Raw genomic sequence first — 13,348 nt, 5'->3', positions numbered from 1 at the left:
TTTCTTTGAAGGGGGTCGATGTTGAATGGTAATTTTCATGATGGAAAATTTTCGATTTTATGCTCAATATCAAAAATGTTGTATGTGAGGTGTGCCTAATTTCCCAAAAAAAAAAATTGATCACTTGCTCTATTATAAATACACCCTAATGTGTTTTCGACATATTGGCTCCACTTTTTTTATTATTCCATATTTACTTACTTTCATTGTTGCGTCATTCAGTCACTCGGTTTGAGTTCGATTCAAAATATTTTGTTTATCATGTGATTAAATATTTGAACAAAACAGATGTCATGGCATTTTTGTTGTTTGTTTTTTATTTAAATGAATAAATTAAACATTATTTTTTACGTTCGTCAATTATAACATCGCTTAATTTTGTTTAATGAAGGGTATAAAAGGATTGTTTCCAAAACAATCGTTCCATAAAAAAATTGTGATTGGTTCAGTTACACTTGAATTTTGTTGGATAAAATAACAATGAATTTATTTTACTTATTGTTTGCTGTGTTCATACCGGCCGTTGTTTCAATTATTGATGGTGAATTGGTAACGAACATCGAAAAATATAAGCACATGGTTAGAATTCAATACCATAAAACACCAAAAATAAGCCGTTATATATGTGGGGCAACTGTACTTTCAAAAAATCTTATTGCAACGGCGGCGCATTGTGTACATAAAAAAATGTTATTTACATTGATTTTTGGTACGACAAATTTAGACAAGCCATATCACACAGTGAATGTCACCGACCTAGATATTGTCATACATCCAGAGTACGCGGGCGGTGCGTCCTATTTCCCATCTTATTGATTCTTACTGTTTTTAATAAATAATTCTTCACCACAGGCGCACCGTCATACAGACATGACATAGCGATGATTGAACTAAAGGAAAATTTAACATTCGATTCAAACATTGGTCAAGCAGAACTGGCCGGAAAAAATTATGTTCTAAAGACCGGAGATACGGTTACGATGCTTGGATACACAGAAGCTACTCATCCAACTCGACAAATTATAGACAGAACACATTTACGTTCGGTTAGCTCAAGGGTTGAGGACTTTCAAAATTGTCGAAATAGCTATTCTAAAAGAATGAAAGGTCTTTTATTGGATCAACAGCAATTTTGTGTTAGCTTGCGAGGCAAAAAAAAGCATAACACGAACCACGGAGGTAATTTTTGAGACTTTTTTCCTTTTGCAATTTTAAAATAATTTTGTATTACTTTTGTCTTTGTTAGATTCTGGAGGTAATTTTGTTCTTTTCATGACGAATCAGGATTGAGTATTTACGATTTTTTTAGTCCATTCAATGTAACTATCAATTTTATTTCAGGGCCGATTTTGACGAAAGATGGAAAACTGATCGGCACTGCCAGTTTCAATTTTGATGGTCTTCCGGAAGTTTATGTTTTCGTAAATGCTTATGAAGAATTTATTTCAAATCCAAGAGTAAGTGTTCACATTTACAAGAATTTGAACAAAAAAATGTGTAATTTTGAATTTTACTTGGATATTTATTGGATCTATCTTTTCAATAGACCCATGAAATGTCACAAAATCGACCTCTTTCTATTTTTACTTATGCTTAAATGTTCTACAAATTTTTTTTAAATCGGTTTAGCTTTACGTATCGAACTATTACAAAAATTGGAGAATAGGATCTAGCAGTAAAAAACCGACATTGAAAAGAAATTTAACGAAATAAAAGCAAAACGAAATGAAAAAATCAAACGAATAACACCTGCACATCATTCGATCTCCTTCCTGTCAACAGTCACAAAATGATATCTTACAAATTTAAGCTATTTTTATGAAGGTGACGAATGTGAAATGAAAGTAATTTTGAACGGAATGTTTTGTACAGACAAAATAGAATTATTAAGGTTAAATAAGTAATTTAGATCAATATCTCAAAAGCAAATTGCTTAAAATATTATGAATAAATTGATTACTCAGACAAAATGTGGAAACTTTTTTTAGGAGTAATTTCCAAGTTCAATATGGAGAGCCTTTTATTTTGTGAAGCTATGAAAAAGTGCTATCTAGGACCCAACATATTGTGGGTTACAAAGTGTTGGACAATGGAATGGAAATTCGTTGGCATGGACTTTCTTGTGTTGATTCAAATTACTCATAGTTGTAAAAGCCTTTGCACATATTTCGCATTCGAAAGGCTTTTCCCCGGTATGGATTCGGATGTGTCTGATGTGATCCGATCTTTGTAATGCAGCCATCAGGTGTCAATAAATTCTATTACTTTTAAGCGTGAAATCATATTCATCGATGAAAATTCAAAATTGTGAAATCATATTTATCGATGAAAATTCAATTGTAATAAACGTTGAATACAAGGATTTACTTAAATTCCTCTATGAATTTCCTTTTATAAATGGATTTCATTCGAAAATACTTACCTAGCTAAAAATCTTCCAGGATTTAACAAAAATCACAATGACCGGAAGAGGTAATTGTTGGTATGATCAAATGAGAAGGAATAGAAAATAAATGGCACTTCGATCCTAATATAGATAGATGTAAACTAATTTTAAATAAAACTTGAACGACTTCGGCCCCTCGCACTCAAACAAATTGTTTTAATTTTACACTAAGATGAACTTTTCCGCACTGTGATCCACAACATTCATTTACTACATATCTTTTACTGTAATTTTCGACGCACTTTTCATAAAAATATTACTAAAAATGGAAATTTTTGAATGGAGTCAATACCTGTATGATATCGTTTTTAAAAAATTTCAATACAATTAGGGGTACCTTCCATACAAAATTTTCCTTTTTGAGCAAAAAATCCACAATTTTGTTTGAGAGTCACCCTTAATATGCATTGAAATTTCCTCAAGCTCTCAAAATGTTAATTTTCTGTGATAAAAATAACCTGTGCAAAGTTCCAGCTCATTACAATATCATACAGGCATGGTTTCCATACAAAAATCCAAATTTTTTGTATGAATAGTGTGTCGAAAGTTATTTGTATCGCAAAACTAATGTTATATTCGGTTTTCTCGTACCTAAAACCCCCCCAATACATATTTATGAGTGTTTAAGTATACATTAAATATCACTTTTGGAAGAAAAATGAAGAATTTTTCCCATGAATGGCCATGGGCATCACACCAGACATGACACGTCACTCTATCAACCAAAGTCGCTCAAAATCTAATGGTTTCTATTCCTCGGGAAGTTTGAAATGTATCGTGTTAACAAATTTTTGCGTACAGGGTACAGGGCACCACGCACATACCCATTCGGATATCGAAAAAACGACTGAATCGTGTTCCCTGGCTCCTTAAAACACCCAGAAAACATCTTTTTTGGGATGTTTATTTTTCGACCGATTTCAATACCTTACCTTACACACTAGGTGTGTGCGGAAAAGTAAAAAGTGAATGGCATTCCTAATAAACTGAATGGGTTTCTTCAGTAATTTATAGCTTTACTGTACGCATAAAAAATCATCACGAGATTTGAATATGCCTATCACATCATTTCACCTCATTACTAGATTAAACCATAGACAGTTGTCAACAAACTACTTGGCTTTGTGTCTTCATTAATAAATATATTAATAAATTCTATAAAATAAAATAAATTTGATGTCTTCCTGCGTATTGAAAGGAGAATACGTCAGTTGTTGATCATCACTTCAAGTGTTAATCTTATCAAATTCGTTTGGTCTTGTATCAGTTTGTCTGATTCGGTCGACTATCAGCAGTGATATTTTAGGCTACGTCGTAAAATCACGCCAATTGAAATATTTAAGGTAATTGTTTGTTTATTTTCTTTACTACAATCTTTTGATGTTTAGAATAATTATCATATTCATTCTCAAGCTAATCGATTCGACTCTCGAATGTTTCAGTGAATGATGACAAAGCGAACGTTTGACGTTGCACAGGAGCTTAAAACATTTCGCTCGCAGCTATTTAACATTGATAAAAACGATGATCGCTTGAAACAAAAGCTGCATGGAATTCTTGATAAATACAGTGGAGAGCATTTTGACACTTTCGCTGAAGAGTACTTGATCGCCAGCTTTGATACTGAATTCGTATGAAAATATTTGGTTTTTGTTTATTTAGTTTTACGATTTGGGGTCATTTTGAATGAGAATGACTCGTCAGTGGAGAGAGTAGCTTTGCGAAATCAAATATTTCTGTTGAAAGGAAAAAGGTTCAAATTTTTTGTGAAAATCAATTTAACTTTTTTGGTATTTTTTTTTTTTTGCGACAGTCGACTTTCAAGTGGATTGTTTTAATTTCGGTTTTGAAATGGAATTTTTTGAGGTATTCACTCGATTAAATTGTAGGAGAACTTTAATTAAGTAAAATTTCAAGAGAGAACTTTTAAAAGTGTCGATAGTTGAATCCGTAGAAACTCTCTCTTTCACGTGAAATATATTTTCGATTCCACACACACACACACGGTTTTTTCTTGTTTTTCTATTCGTTCTCCCTTGGTTAATTCTTTAATTCTGCCCCCTCCGCTAAGCACTTCAATTCGACTTTAAAATATGAATGTTTCTCCATTTTCAGTTGAATGATGAAAGCAGATCAAAGATACAACTCCTCTCCAATGTGGAACTTCCGTCAATTCGTGATCAAAATGTAACCTATTGGGATCGTGATCGTTTGATGTTTTGTTTATTATGCAACAATGAAGTGCAATTTGTCAAAGGATTCGATTTGGTGTGTGAAAAACATTCGGAAGAAGTGCTTAAATTGAATACAGAACAACCGAACAACCTAAACGCCGTAGATGCACTGGAGATTTGGCGTAATATTTCATTGATTAAAATAGCCGTGATAAAAGATTTGAGCAAAGCAATTCGAAAATTGGGATCGTTCAATGCCACCTTCAATTCGACGGCGATTCATTTGGTGTATGAATTCGGTCGGTGGGAATGTTTGCGAAAATTACTCGAGAAAAGAAGAAAAATGGCATGGGAACCAGTAAAACTGGTTGAATTTACAACGTTTCTGATGCGAGTGCAAAAGTATGACAAAGATGGTCAAGAAATTGACAATAAACAAATTGATTTCGGCAAATGTGTGGATTTACTTTTCAAATATGCCGACTACGAAGTCAATGAACAAAACGTCGATCATTCAGCCTTACATTTAGCGGTGATGTACAATAAATCGAAAACTATAATGGATTTGTTGAAAAGAGGTGCTTACATTGGCTTAAAAGATGCAACGCAGCGGCCAACCATTTGGAATATCAACGCAAAGACGCTGGAAAAACATTTCGACAATTGTATTACCGGCGAAAATTTGGTGGTTTTCAATTATGAAAATTTGATTGCGCCATCGTGCGACTATCCAAATGATTTGACCGTCATTGAATTCATATCACAGTCGAATGAATTGCGGCATTTATTGGAGCATCCATTGATTGCTAGTTTTATTTCGTTGAAATGGACACGAATGGCATTGGTTTTTTACATAGATTTCATGCTTTATTTCCTGCTCTCTTTGGTCACTGGTCTGATTTCAATGTATTACATCAGAGATCCCTCAAGTTACTCGATTCCTATGGTTGTCATCACACTGACTTTTATCGCTTATGTTGCATTCAGACGATTGATACAAGTTTCATTTTGCTCGTCAAGCCATCAGAAAACTTGGGAGAATTCTCTGAATTCCTTGCTCACACTGTCAATCATCGTGTTTTTGGTGTTATTCATGGCTGGAGTTCGATATGACATTCATCGGTCTATATTTGCTACCATTTGCATTGTATTAATAACGCATGAGTTCATTCTGTTGGCCAGTGCATTTTGGCATTTTTCCATTTATCACGAAATGTTCATCACCGTGGCAACGAGTTCCATTCAAAGTTTACAATTGTATGCGATTTTTTTGCCAGCATTTTCATTATTGTTCTACATTTTACTGTGTGATTCGAGTGAAAGTGGAAGGCAACAAAACGGCGATACAAGCGATTGGATTGGATTCTCCACATTGGGAGTGTCTGTGATTAAAACAGTTGTAATGTCTACCGGCGAATTTGACATTTTAGATATGAATTTTGACGCCAGTGCCGTTGGCATTTTGGTTTTTATTGGTTTTATCTTTTTGATTTCAACCGTTTTTATGAACCTACTCAATGGACTCGCCGTTAGCGATACACAAAAGTTGCAGTTTGATGCTGAACTACGAAGCTATGGTAGACGTTGTCAAATGCTAGCAAGATATGAAGATGTACTGACGAATAAAGGACATTGGTTTCGGTGAGTTTAGAGCCACGCAATGGATAGATTGTTGTCTTTATTCTTGAATATTTTCAGCAAAAATCATCGAATACTATGGCGAATCTGCAGGTGCTTTATTCATCTTAACAATTTTGTGTACCAAAACAAACGGATTTATATTGAATTAGATGATCAGTGCAAAGTTTATTCGGTGAAAATGCTTCGATCATCATCAATGTCGATGAGAGTACCGCTGAGAAGCTGGACCCGGCTAAGAACAGCACCAATCGACTCGAAGATTATACAACAAGCACTTCAAATTCGACAGAGAAACGTCAACAGAAAATACAGAGAACGCGGTGAAAATAATGATGTGGAAAGAGACATATTGGCAAGTCGAATGGCTAGAATGGAGAAATCACTGACGACAATTGAAGCTACACTGAAAATACTAACCGATAAAATAAAAGAAAATTAAATATTTGAGTTTCCATATTATTTTTAAGTGTTCCATCGAAATTTTCAATGTTATTGTGATTTTAGAAAAGAATGTATTTTATACGATTAAAGATAATACAAGCTTCAATTTGGTTTGAAATAAATTGAGGAGGGGAATAAGATAACAAAAATAAACGAAAAGTGTCGAGTGTTTTTATTTGAAATAAATGTCTTTGATATAAAATTGATGAATTTCATTTGGATTCATTTTAGTAATAATCGGTGTTTTTAAGATTAAGAAAACTTTCATTGATTCTTATTTGATTTGGTTTTTTGTGTGTTCTTAAAACTGTTCCATAACTCAGTTACAGTTTTAGTGAATTATGACATGAGGATATTGTTCATTGTTCAAAATGCGGAAACATTTGATGAGTTTTATAGAAATTGTCGATTTTGACATTGATTTTCGTGTTCGATCTTTTCGACTTCTTGTTTGAATCCTCGACGAAATTTTGTACAATGAAATGGAAATGTTCTGGCATGAACATTCTTGTGTAGATTCAAATGACTCATACATGGCCTGGAAATGCCTATATAATTTACATATAAAAGAGTGAGACTCAAACATGTTCTTCTTTTTCCATCAAATATACCAGTGGCGCCACCAATTTTACATATAAGCGCATACAAAATTTTCAATATGGCTGCGCCCATGAGAGAGAAAATTTCGTCTCATTCATTTCCACCCCATTTTTGAAAGTATTCTATTTTCTAACAAAGCGCTATAAAAATATGTCTGACGAAAATATGTCCCTCCTGCAGACAGTTCATAATAATAACAGATCCAGACAGTATGGGCCTCTCAGGCCCACCATACAAAATGTATGGAAATAATTTCAAAATGATAAAACCAATATCAATTTTGAATTTTTTTCCGTTTTTTATTCGACGAAAATGAAAAAAACGAGATGAATAAATAGAAACATAAATAAAAGTATTGAATAAATGTAAAAAAATTAATTGGAATCGGAAGAATCAGTTTTGTGTGTGCGTTTTTTTCCACATTGTGTACACAAAACCGTCATGGTTGAATGTTCACCACAAACGTTTTTGTTACATTTGCCACAACAAGTTTTTGTTTTTCGACCGAGTGAAGCTGGACATAAATGACATCGACGTCTTTGAGATGATGAGTTTGTCGATAGTTCTTCAGAGACTTCTGGAATGTTCAAATGTTGGCGAACTTGATTCAAAACTACTTGATGTTCCATGTCCACGCCACGAGTCGATCTGCGAGCAATTTGATCGTAAACCAATGATTCAGACAGTTCATGTAGAAATTTTTGTACTTGTACAAAGTTTAACTCTATAAAGTATGTAACATAATTTATGTTACTTTCGTAATTTATATTGCGAACTCAAAAAAAGCCTTCCACTAACAGAGCTAAATGAAATATTCGTTCACCAAAGAAAATAAGAAAACTGAACGGACGTTTTATTGCTACTATTTCATATGTATTATACACGAGTCCATTGGCTTTGTGGTCGCGACCGCATTAGTATGCGCAGTCATCACACATTGAATTTTTTTTTGGACATACGCACCACCTGTACGGCTGCGCTACTGTGTCCGATCTTCACTTACGTGCAGCTATTGAATTCGTATAAAACCATTGGAGACAGAAAACAATAAAAAAAATAGAATTTGTTTGCAAAATTTTCTCTAAATACATGGATTTCCATACATTTTGTATGGTGGGCCTGAGAGGCCCATACTGTCTGGTTGAAGTGAGATTTTGGTTTTTGTCGAAAAACAATTTTTTATAATTTAATATTTTACCGTTATATATTTTTTTATTTATGTATCGATATCATTAGCTTAACGCGCAAGTTTCAAGAAAATTGATTTAGTAGTTTGGATTTTATTCAATTTTTTATGAGTTGCTGGGCCTCATAGACCCATTCTGTCTGCAGGAGGGTTAATTTTGGCATAAAAATTATTTTTGAAACACTTTTCATAACTAAAGTCACAAAAAATTTGGATTTTTGTATGGGAGCCATGTCTGTATGCTACCTTAATGGCGTGAAACTTTGTACAGGTTTTTTTTTACAAAAAATAACATTCGGAGGGTTTGGAGAAATTTCAACCAAAATTAAGAGTACCTCCCATACAAAATATTCGTTTTTGAGCCAAATGAAAATTTTGTATGGCAGGTACCCCTAGTTTTAATTGAAATCTCTTCAAACTTTCAGAATGTCATTTTTTTGTGTAAAAAATAGTCTGTAAAAAGTTTCACGTCATTAAGGTAGCATACAGACATGGCTCCCATAAAAAAATTAATTTTTTTTTATTTTTTCAAAGAAACTGTATCAAAAATTGATTGTATCTCAAAACTAACGTCGGATTCGGTTTTCTCGTGCCAAAAAAAACCCCACCGGAACACGAATTCAGCGTTTTTTCGATGTCCGAATGTATGTGCGTACCCTGTACGCTGTACGCAAAAATTTGTTAACACGATAACTTTCAAACAAGAAAAGTAATTCAAAATCTGACTTCACAGGATGATTAAGGGTGCCGAGGAATAGAAACCATTACATTTTGAGCGACTTTGGTTGATACAGTGAAGTTTCATGTCTGGTGTGATGTCCATAGGAAAAATTTAATTTTTCCTCAAAAAGTGATATTTAATGTATTCTAAAACACTCAAAAATATGTATTGGAGGGTTTTTGGGTACGAGAAAACCGAATGTGACGTTAGTTTTGCGATACAAATACTTTTCGGCAAACTTTTCATACAAACATTTCAAAAATTTTGGATTTTTGTATGGAAGCCATGCCTGTATGATATCGTAATGAGCTGAAACTTTGCACAGCTTATTTTTTCACACAAAAATAACATTCCGAGGGTTTGAAGACATTTCAATGGATAATAGGAGTACCTTCCAAACAAAATTTCGGACTTTTTGCTCAAAAACAAAAATTTTGTATGTAAGGTACCACTCAATTGTATTAAAATTCTTCAAACTCTCAGAATGTTAGCTTTTTGTGAAGAAAATAACATCTGACATTTCACATGATAACGATATCATACAGGCATTGAAAAGTCTATCCAAAATTATTTGTATCGCAAAACTTATATCAGATTCAATTTTCTCATGAATTCATATTTACGGTAAAACATACGTAATAAATGCATGTTGTGGATCACAGTGCGGAAAAGTTCATCTAACGGATGTAAGATATTTTATTTTGCCTTCTTTCCAACTGATTCTTTTCGATCTTTCGATTTATCTTCACTTCTTTCTTCCTCTTCGTTTCTTCACCTTGGAATAGCGTCCACTTTGTCCTTCACCATTTTCAGAGCTTTGTTCCGGATGAAATCGATGTTCGTCACTTCGATCATTATCTTTGCGTTGATTCGAACCATCAGCTGGTGACGATGAGCAGCAACTTTTCTTGGAGCAATTTGAGAGAGTGTATGGTCAATCGCTTGTGTCTACGTCTTCAATGAAGTTGGTTGCATTCGTTATTATGAACGTTTATTAATTTAAATTCTTCTGTGTATTCACAGATAAGTACAAAACACTTCTTTCGAAGTTCCCACTGTGACGCAATACTGTAAATCTAAAAATGGTCTGATATAAATTTTCAGTGACGCGTTCGTTCATATACATACAAATATTAATATTGCGTCGCCTCTTTTACCTCAAGAGAACGATAACATGTAAACAACACGAAAATAATAGAATTCAATGACGTCTTTTGTTTGTGTTAGACTTTCAAATTGGACATTGCTTGTGTTAAAACTAGATGTATTCGAGATAAATATGTCATGTTCTTTATTGAATAAAATTATTCAAACAAAAAAAAATAATTTAGCAAGCATTGCGGAGCAAATCGTGGCCAGCATCACCATATTCGGCTGAATGAATACTGATGATGAAATTGCTGTTTCGCGAATCCATCCTTTGTATTTGTAAACGTTTGTATAAACACCGGGAAAATTTTTTAATGCGCACCCCTGACCTGAAAATTGAACACAAATTGGTACTTTTCTTTTCTCACTTTCCTTTTTCTTCTTCTTTATCTCACTTCCCATATCCATTCTTCAATTAGATACGACTAGCTTACCAAAAGAAACAATGCCAATTAAAGAGTTGTTGCTAAATATACCGCCGCCGCTGTCTCCCTGACATGAATCTACACTTTCACCGCCTTTCGTTGAGCCAGCGCAAAATGCATTTTTGCTAACATTGCCATTATACGAATTCGATCCGTTACAAATGCGCTGAGGTATCACTGATACATTCGCAACCATCAAATGAATCGATGGAGGAGCATTTGAACTATCTTGCCTAATTCATATGTAATCAGTAAATGAAATAATTTAATTAAATGAAAAATTCATATACGTACAATCGGCCCCATCCAGCTGAAATAAAACATTCGTTTTCATATTAAAATACCAAATACACAAATAAAACATTCAAAAATAAACAAAATTATTATACGAACCAATGACACACGGCTTATAATCGTATACATTTTCACTCGTTAATTTAATTGGGGCAAACGTGTTCGTTTGGATGAACGGCTTCGCCAGCTGAGAGAATAATAAAAAACACAGCAACAATAAAAGCACATTTGTTTGTGTGTTTAAATATAGAATGAAATACGTACAAATATCATTGCGATGTCATTTAATAGATTTTTTCCATTGTAGAATCGATGGACGATTATTCTCCGTACTTTTCGAATTTGACGATTTGGACCCGGAAATTTTTTGGAAATTGATAGGTCGTCGCCCATTACTCGAAACTATAAAGAAAAATTTCATCAGTTTCGGACGAAAAATATTTTAATGATGAAAAAACGGATCAATGAAGCATTATTAAAGTTTATTGATCTTGAAGTATTGATAAGGTGTTCATTTGATTTCATTAGTTCATATAATTTTGTCATTGATAAGCCATTGAAACAATGAATCATTGTGATCAGGCGACTATTAATAGGCGAAATATTCAAAACGCACTTTCATTTGAAATATATTTCAAATTCAAAATTCTTCGCGTGATTTTCATCACAAATGACATTCCAAATGAACATTTGAATGTATTACAGAAAACCCTTATGATCAGATGATGATGAGAGCCTGACGCGTAAAATTATGACTTTATTCCAAAAAAAAGACAAAAATACAAAAAAAAAAAAAAACTTCACTTTTGGCGTTCCCCGCATAACATCTGAAGCTAATGAATTAACGTGAGTGTATATGTGAACTTCAAAGAACTACTTCCGCTTATCAAAAAGTCAAGGCTTTGCACGTACTTAAAAACTGAATGTTAATACCCACACTTCGCATGAGTCTGATTACAATTTAAAGCAACTGATGAAAAGTGATTCATACCAAATAGCTTGGACGATATTCGCCATTTTCCACGACGCAATGTGCCGCAGTTAAAATATGTGATTGATTCCCATCTTGAAACCAAGTTGCACCGCAAACATGATCGCCTTTATATGTTTGTAACGAAACCTTTATAGCAAAAACGAATTAAACATCGGATTATTCAATTTTATAAACACCAAATAAAATACCACTTCAAATATCAAAACAAAGAATTTAAACACTAAGTGTAAAATGTATTACATTCAAAACAAAGCTTTCTTGTGACGAAATACGTTTTATCTGTGATTATTTCAAATGAATCATTTAAACTTTGTTTGACAACTAAGTCACTGGCGACACTGGTTCTTTTTTCAATGGAAAAATTGCTTTTTAATCGCAATACATATCTGAGTGAATATAAATTCACTTCGTAATCGAATAAGATAACCGATGAATAATCAATTGCACGAATGACGGAATTATTTCTCGACAATACTTTTTTTTACAAAATAAATATTTTCTTGCAATTCACAAAACTTACAATGCTTCGAACTTCACCTTCTCTGGCTTTCTTTCCACCAACAATTCGAGGAAAGAACTTGATATTTTCTTCATCGTCGTACACTGGTTGTTCTAAATAGGTCAGCGATATGGAACAATTCACCAAGTAAAACTCTAAAACGAGAACGAGTAATTTCTGATTGATTACTAGCGAAGTTTACTGATTGAGTCAGAAATGGAACCAAATAGTAAAGTTGGTGTAATGTATAGTATCCGCTTGAAATTGGTCACATTTCATGCGGATAATTGCACCTATAATACGAATATTCTAATGAAAACAAGGCACAATCAACTCAAATAAAACTATAAACAATGACACTGAACATGAAAGAAAATGCAGTGCAAAAACACTGGAAAATCAATTTACGTTGTGAGAGCAAGAATGCATAAATGATGGAAACCATTAAAACAGAATTCATTTTTCGTTGTGTTTTATGACAAATTTTGTATTGAACTGAATAATTGACGCTTAAAGTTGATCGATAACAATAAAATCCGATTTATCTGTTGTAACAATTTGTGCAATCGACTGATAATTAATAATTGATAAAAATTACAAGTCAAGTGCATTATGGCAAACACTCTATTTAATTCGACATTTGTTCGTTAAATCAACGGTTGTCTTTTCGCAAGAATTAACCACTTCACATTGTCATCGATTGAGAAATATTAGCGAGAATGAAATGTGCGTGCTCGTTTATCGCCTGATGAACAAAATGGCATTTTTTGAGTAATTA

The 13,348-nt window shown here is 33.3% G+C and overlaps 3 protein-coding genes and 1 long non-coding RNA gene across 4 annotated transcripts; 3 read left to right on the top strand and 1 right to left on the bottom strand.

Moving 5' to 3' along the window:
* Positions 1–444: 444 nt before the first annotated feature.
* On the top strand, positions 445–1,427 carry LOC116349436 (trypsin-7-like; the record flags this gene model as incomplete). Its single annotated transcript, XM_031780848.1, has 4 exons — positions 445–790; positions 853–1,179; positions 1,247–1,255; positions 1,342–1,427. Coding segments are annotated over exons 1-4 (732 nt in total), but the record flags the coding sequence as incomplete, so codon positions are not given.
* On the top strand, positions 1,428–1,970 carry LOC116349420. Its single transcript, XR_004201910.1, has 2 exons — positions 1,428–1,457; positions 1,630–1,970. It is a non-coding gene; the product is annotated as an uncharacterized LOC116349420 (long non-coding RNA).
* A 1,756-nt stretch (positions 1,971–3,726) lies between these two features.
* On the top strand, positions 3,727–6,828 carry LOC116349419 (transient receptor potential cation channel protein painless-like). The gene is made up of 4 exons (XM_031780827.1): positions 3,727–3,789; positions 3,889–4,077; positions 4,562–6,261; positions 6,319–6,828. Exons 2-4 carry the CDS (start codon positions 3,892–3,894, stop codon positions 6,698–6,700), a joined length of 2,268 nt encoding a protein of 755 aa, XP_031636687.1. The 5' UTR covers positions 3,727–3,789; positions 3,889–3,891; the 3' UTR covers positions 6,701–6,828.
* A 3,648-nt stretch (positions 6,829–10,476) lies between these two features.
* LOC116349421 (trypsin-3-like) lies at positions 10,477–13,134 on the bottom strand. The gene is made up of 8 exons (XM_031780828.1): positions 12,979–13,134; positions 12,592–12,725; positions 12,069–12,197; positions 11,342–11,479; positions 11,177–11,264; positions 11,078–11,093; positions 10,793–11,016; positions 10,477–10,687 (listed from the first exon to the last, which is right to left on the bottom strand). The coding sequence occupies exons 1-8, from the start codon at positions 13,028–13,030 to the stop codon at positions 10,518–10,520; spliced, it is 951 nt and encodes a 316-aa protein (XP_031636688.1). The 5' UTR covers positions 13,031–13,134; the 3' UTR covers positions 10,477–10,517.
* Between the last annotated feature and the right edge of the window lie 214 nt (positions 13,135–13,348).

This window comes from Contarinia nasturtii, unplaced genomic scaffold (genome assembly GCF_009176525.2).
Source record: "Contarinia nasturtii isolate CC-2019 unplaced genomic scaffold, AAFC_CNas_1.1 Cnas_scaffold_2862, whole genome shotgun sequence".
NCBI classification, from domain to species: domain Eukaryota; kingdom Metazoa; phylum Arthropoda; class Insecta; order Diptera; family Cecidomyiidae; genus Contarinia; species Contarinia nasturtii.
The sequence above is the reverse complement of the archived record's forward strand: the minus strand, read 5'-3'. Positions and strand labels throughout refer to the sequence as shown.

Bases quoted from the DNA above. Each gene is read 5' to 3' on its own strand.
- LOC116349421 (XM_031780828.1), bottom strand. From the start codon at position 13,030: ATGAATTCTGTTTTAATGGTTTCCATCATTTATGCATTCTTGCTCTCA. The intron at 11,480-12,068 runs GTATGAATCACT...TTTTCTTTATAG, and splicing joins AATATCGTCCAAGCTATTTG to TTTCGAGTAATGGGCGACGA. The intron at 10,688-10,792 runs GTAAGCTAGTCG...TTCAATTTTCAG, and splicing joins AATTGGCATTGTTTCTTTTG to GTCAGGGGTGCGCATTAAAA.
- LOC116349419 (XM_031780827.1), top strand. From the start codon at position 3,892: ATGATGACAAAGCGAACGTTTGACGTTGCACAGGAGCTTAAAACATTT. The intron at 4,078-4,561 runs GTATGAAAATAT...CTCCATTTTCAG, and splicing joins CCAGCTTTGATACTGAATTC to TTGAATGATGAAAGCAGATC. The intron at 6,262-6,318 runs GTGAGTTTAGAG...GAATATTTTCAG, and splicing joins AATAAAGGACATTGGTTTCG to CAAAAATCATCGAATACTAT.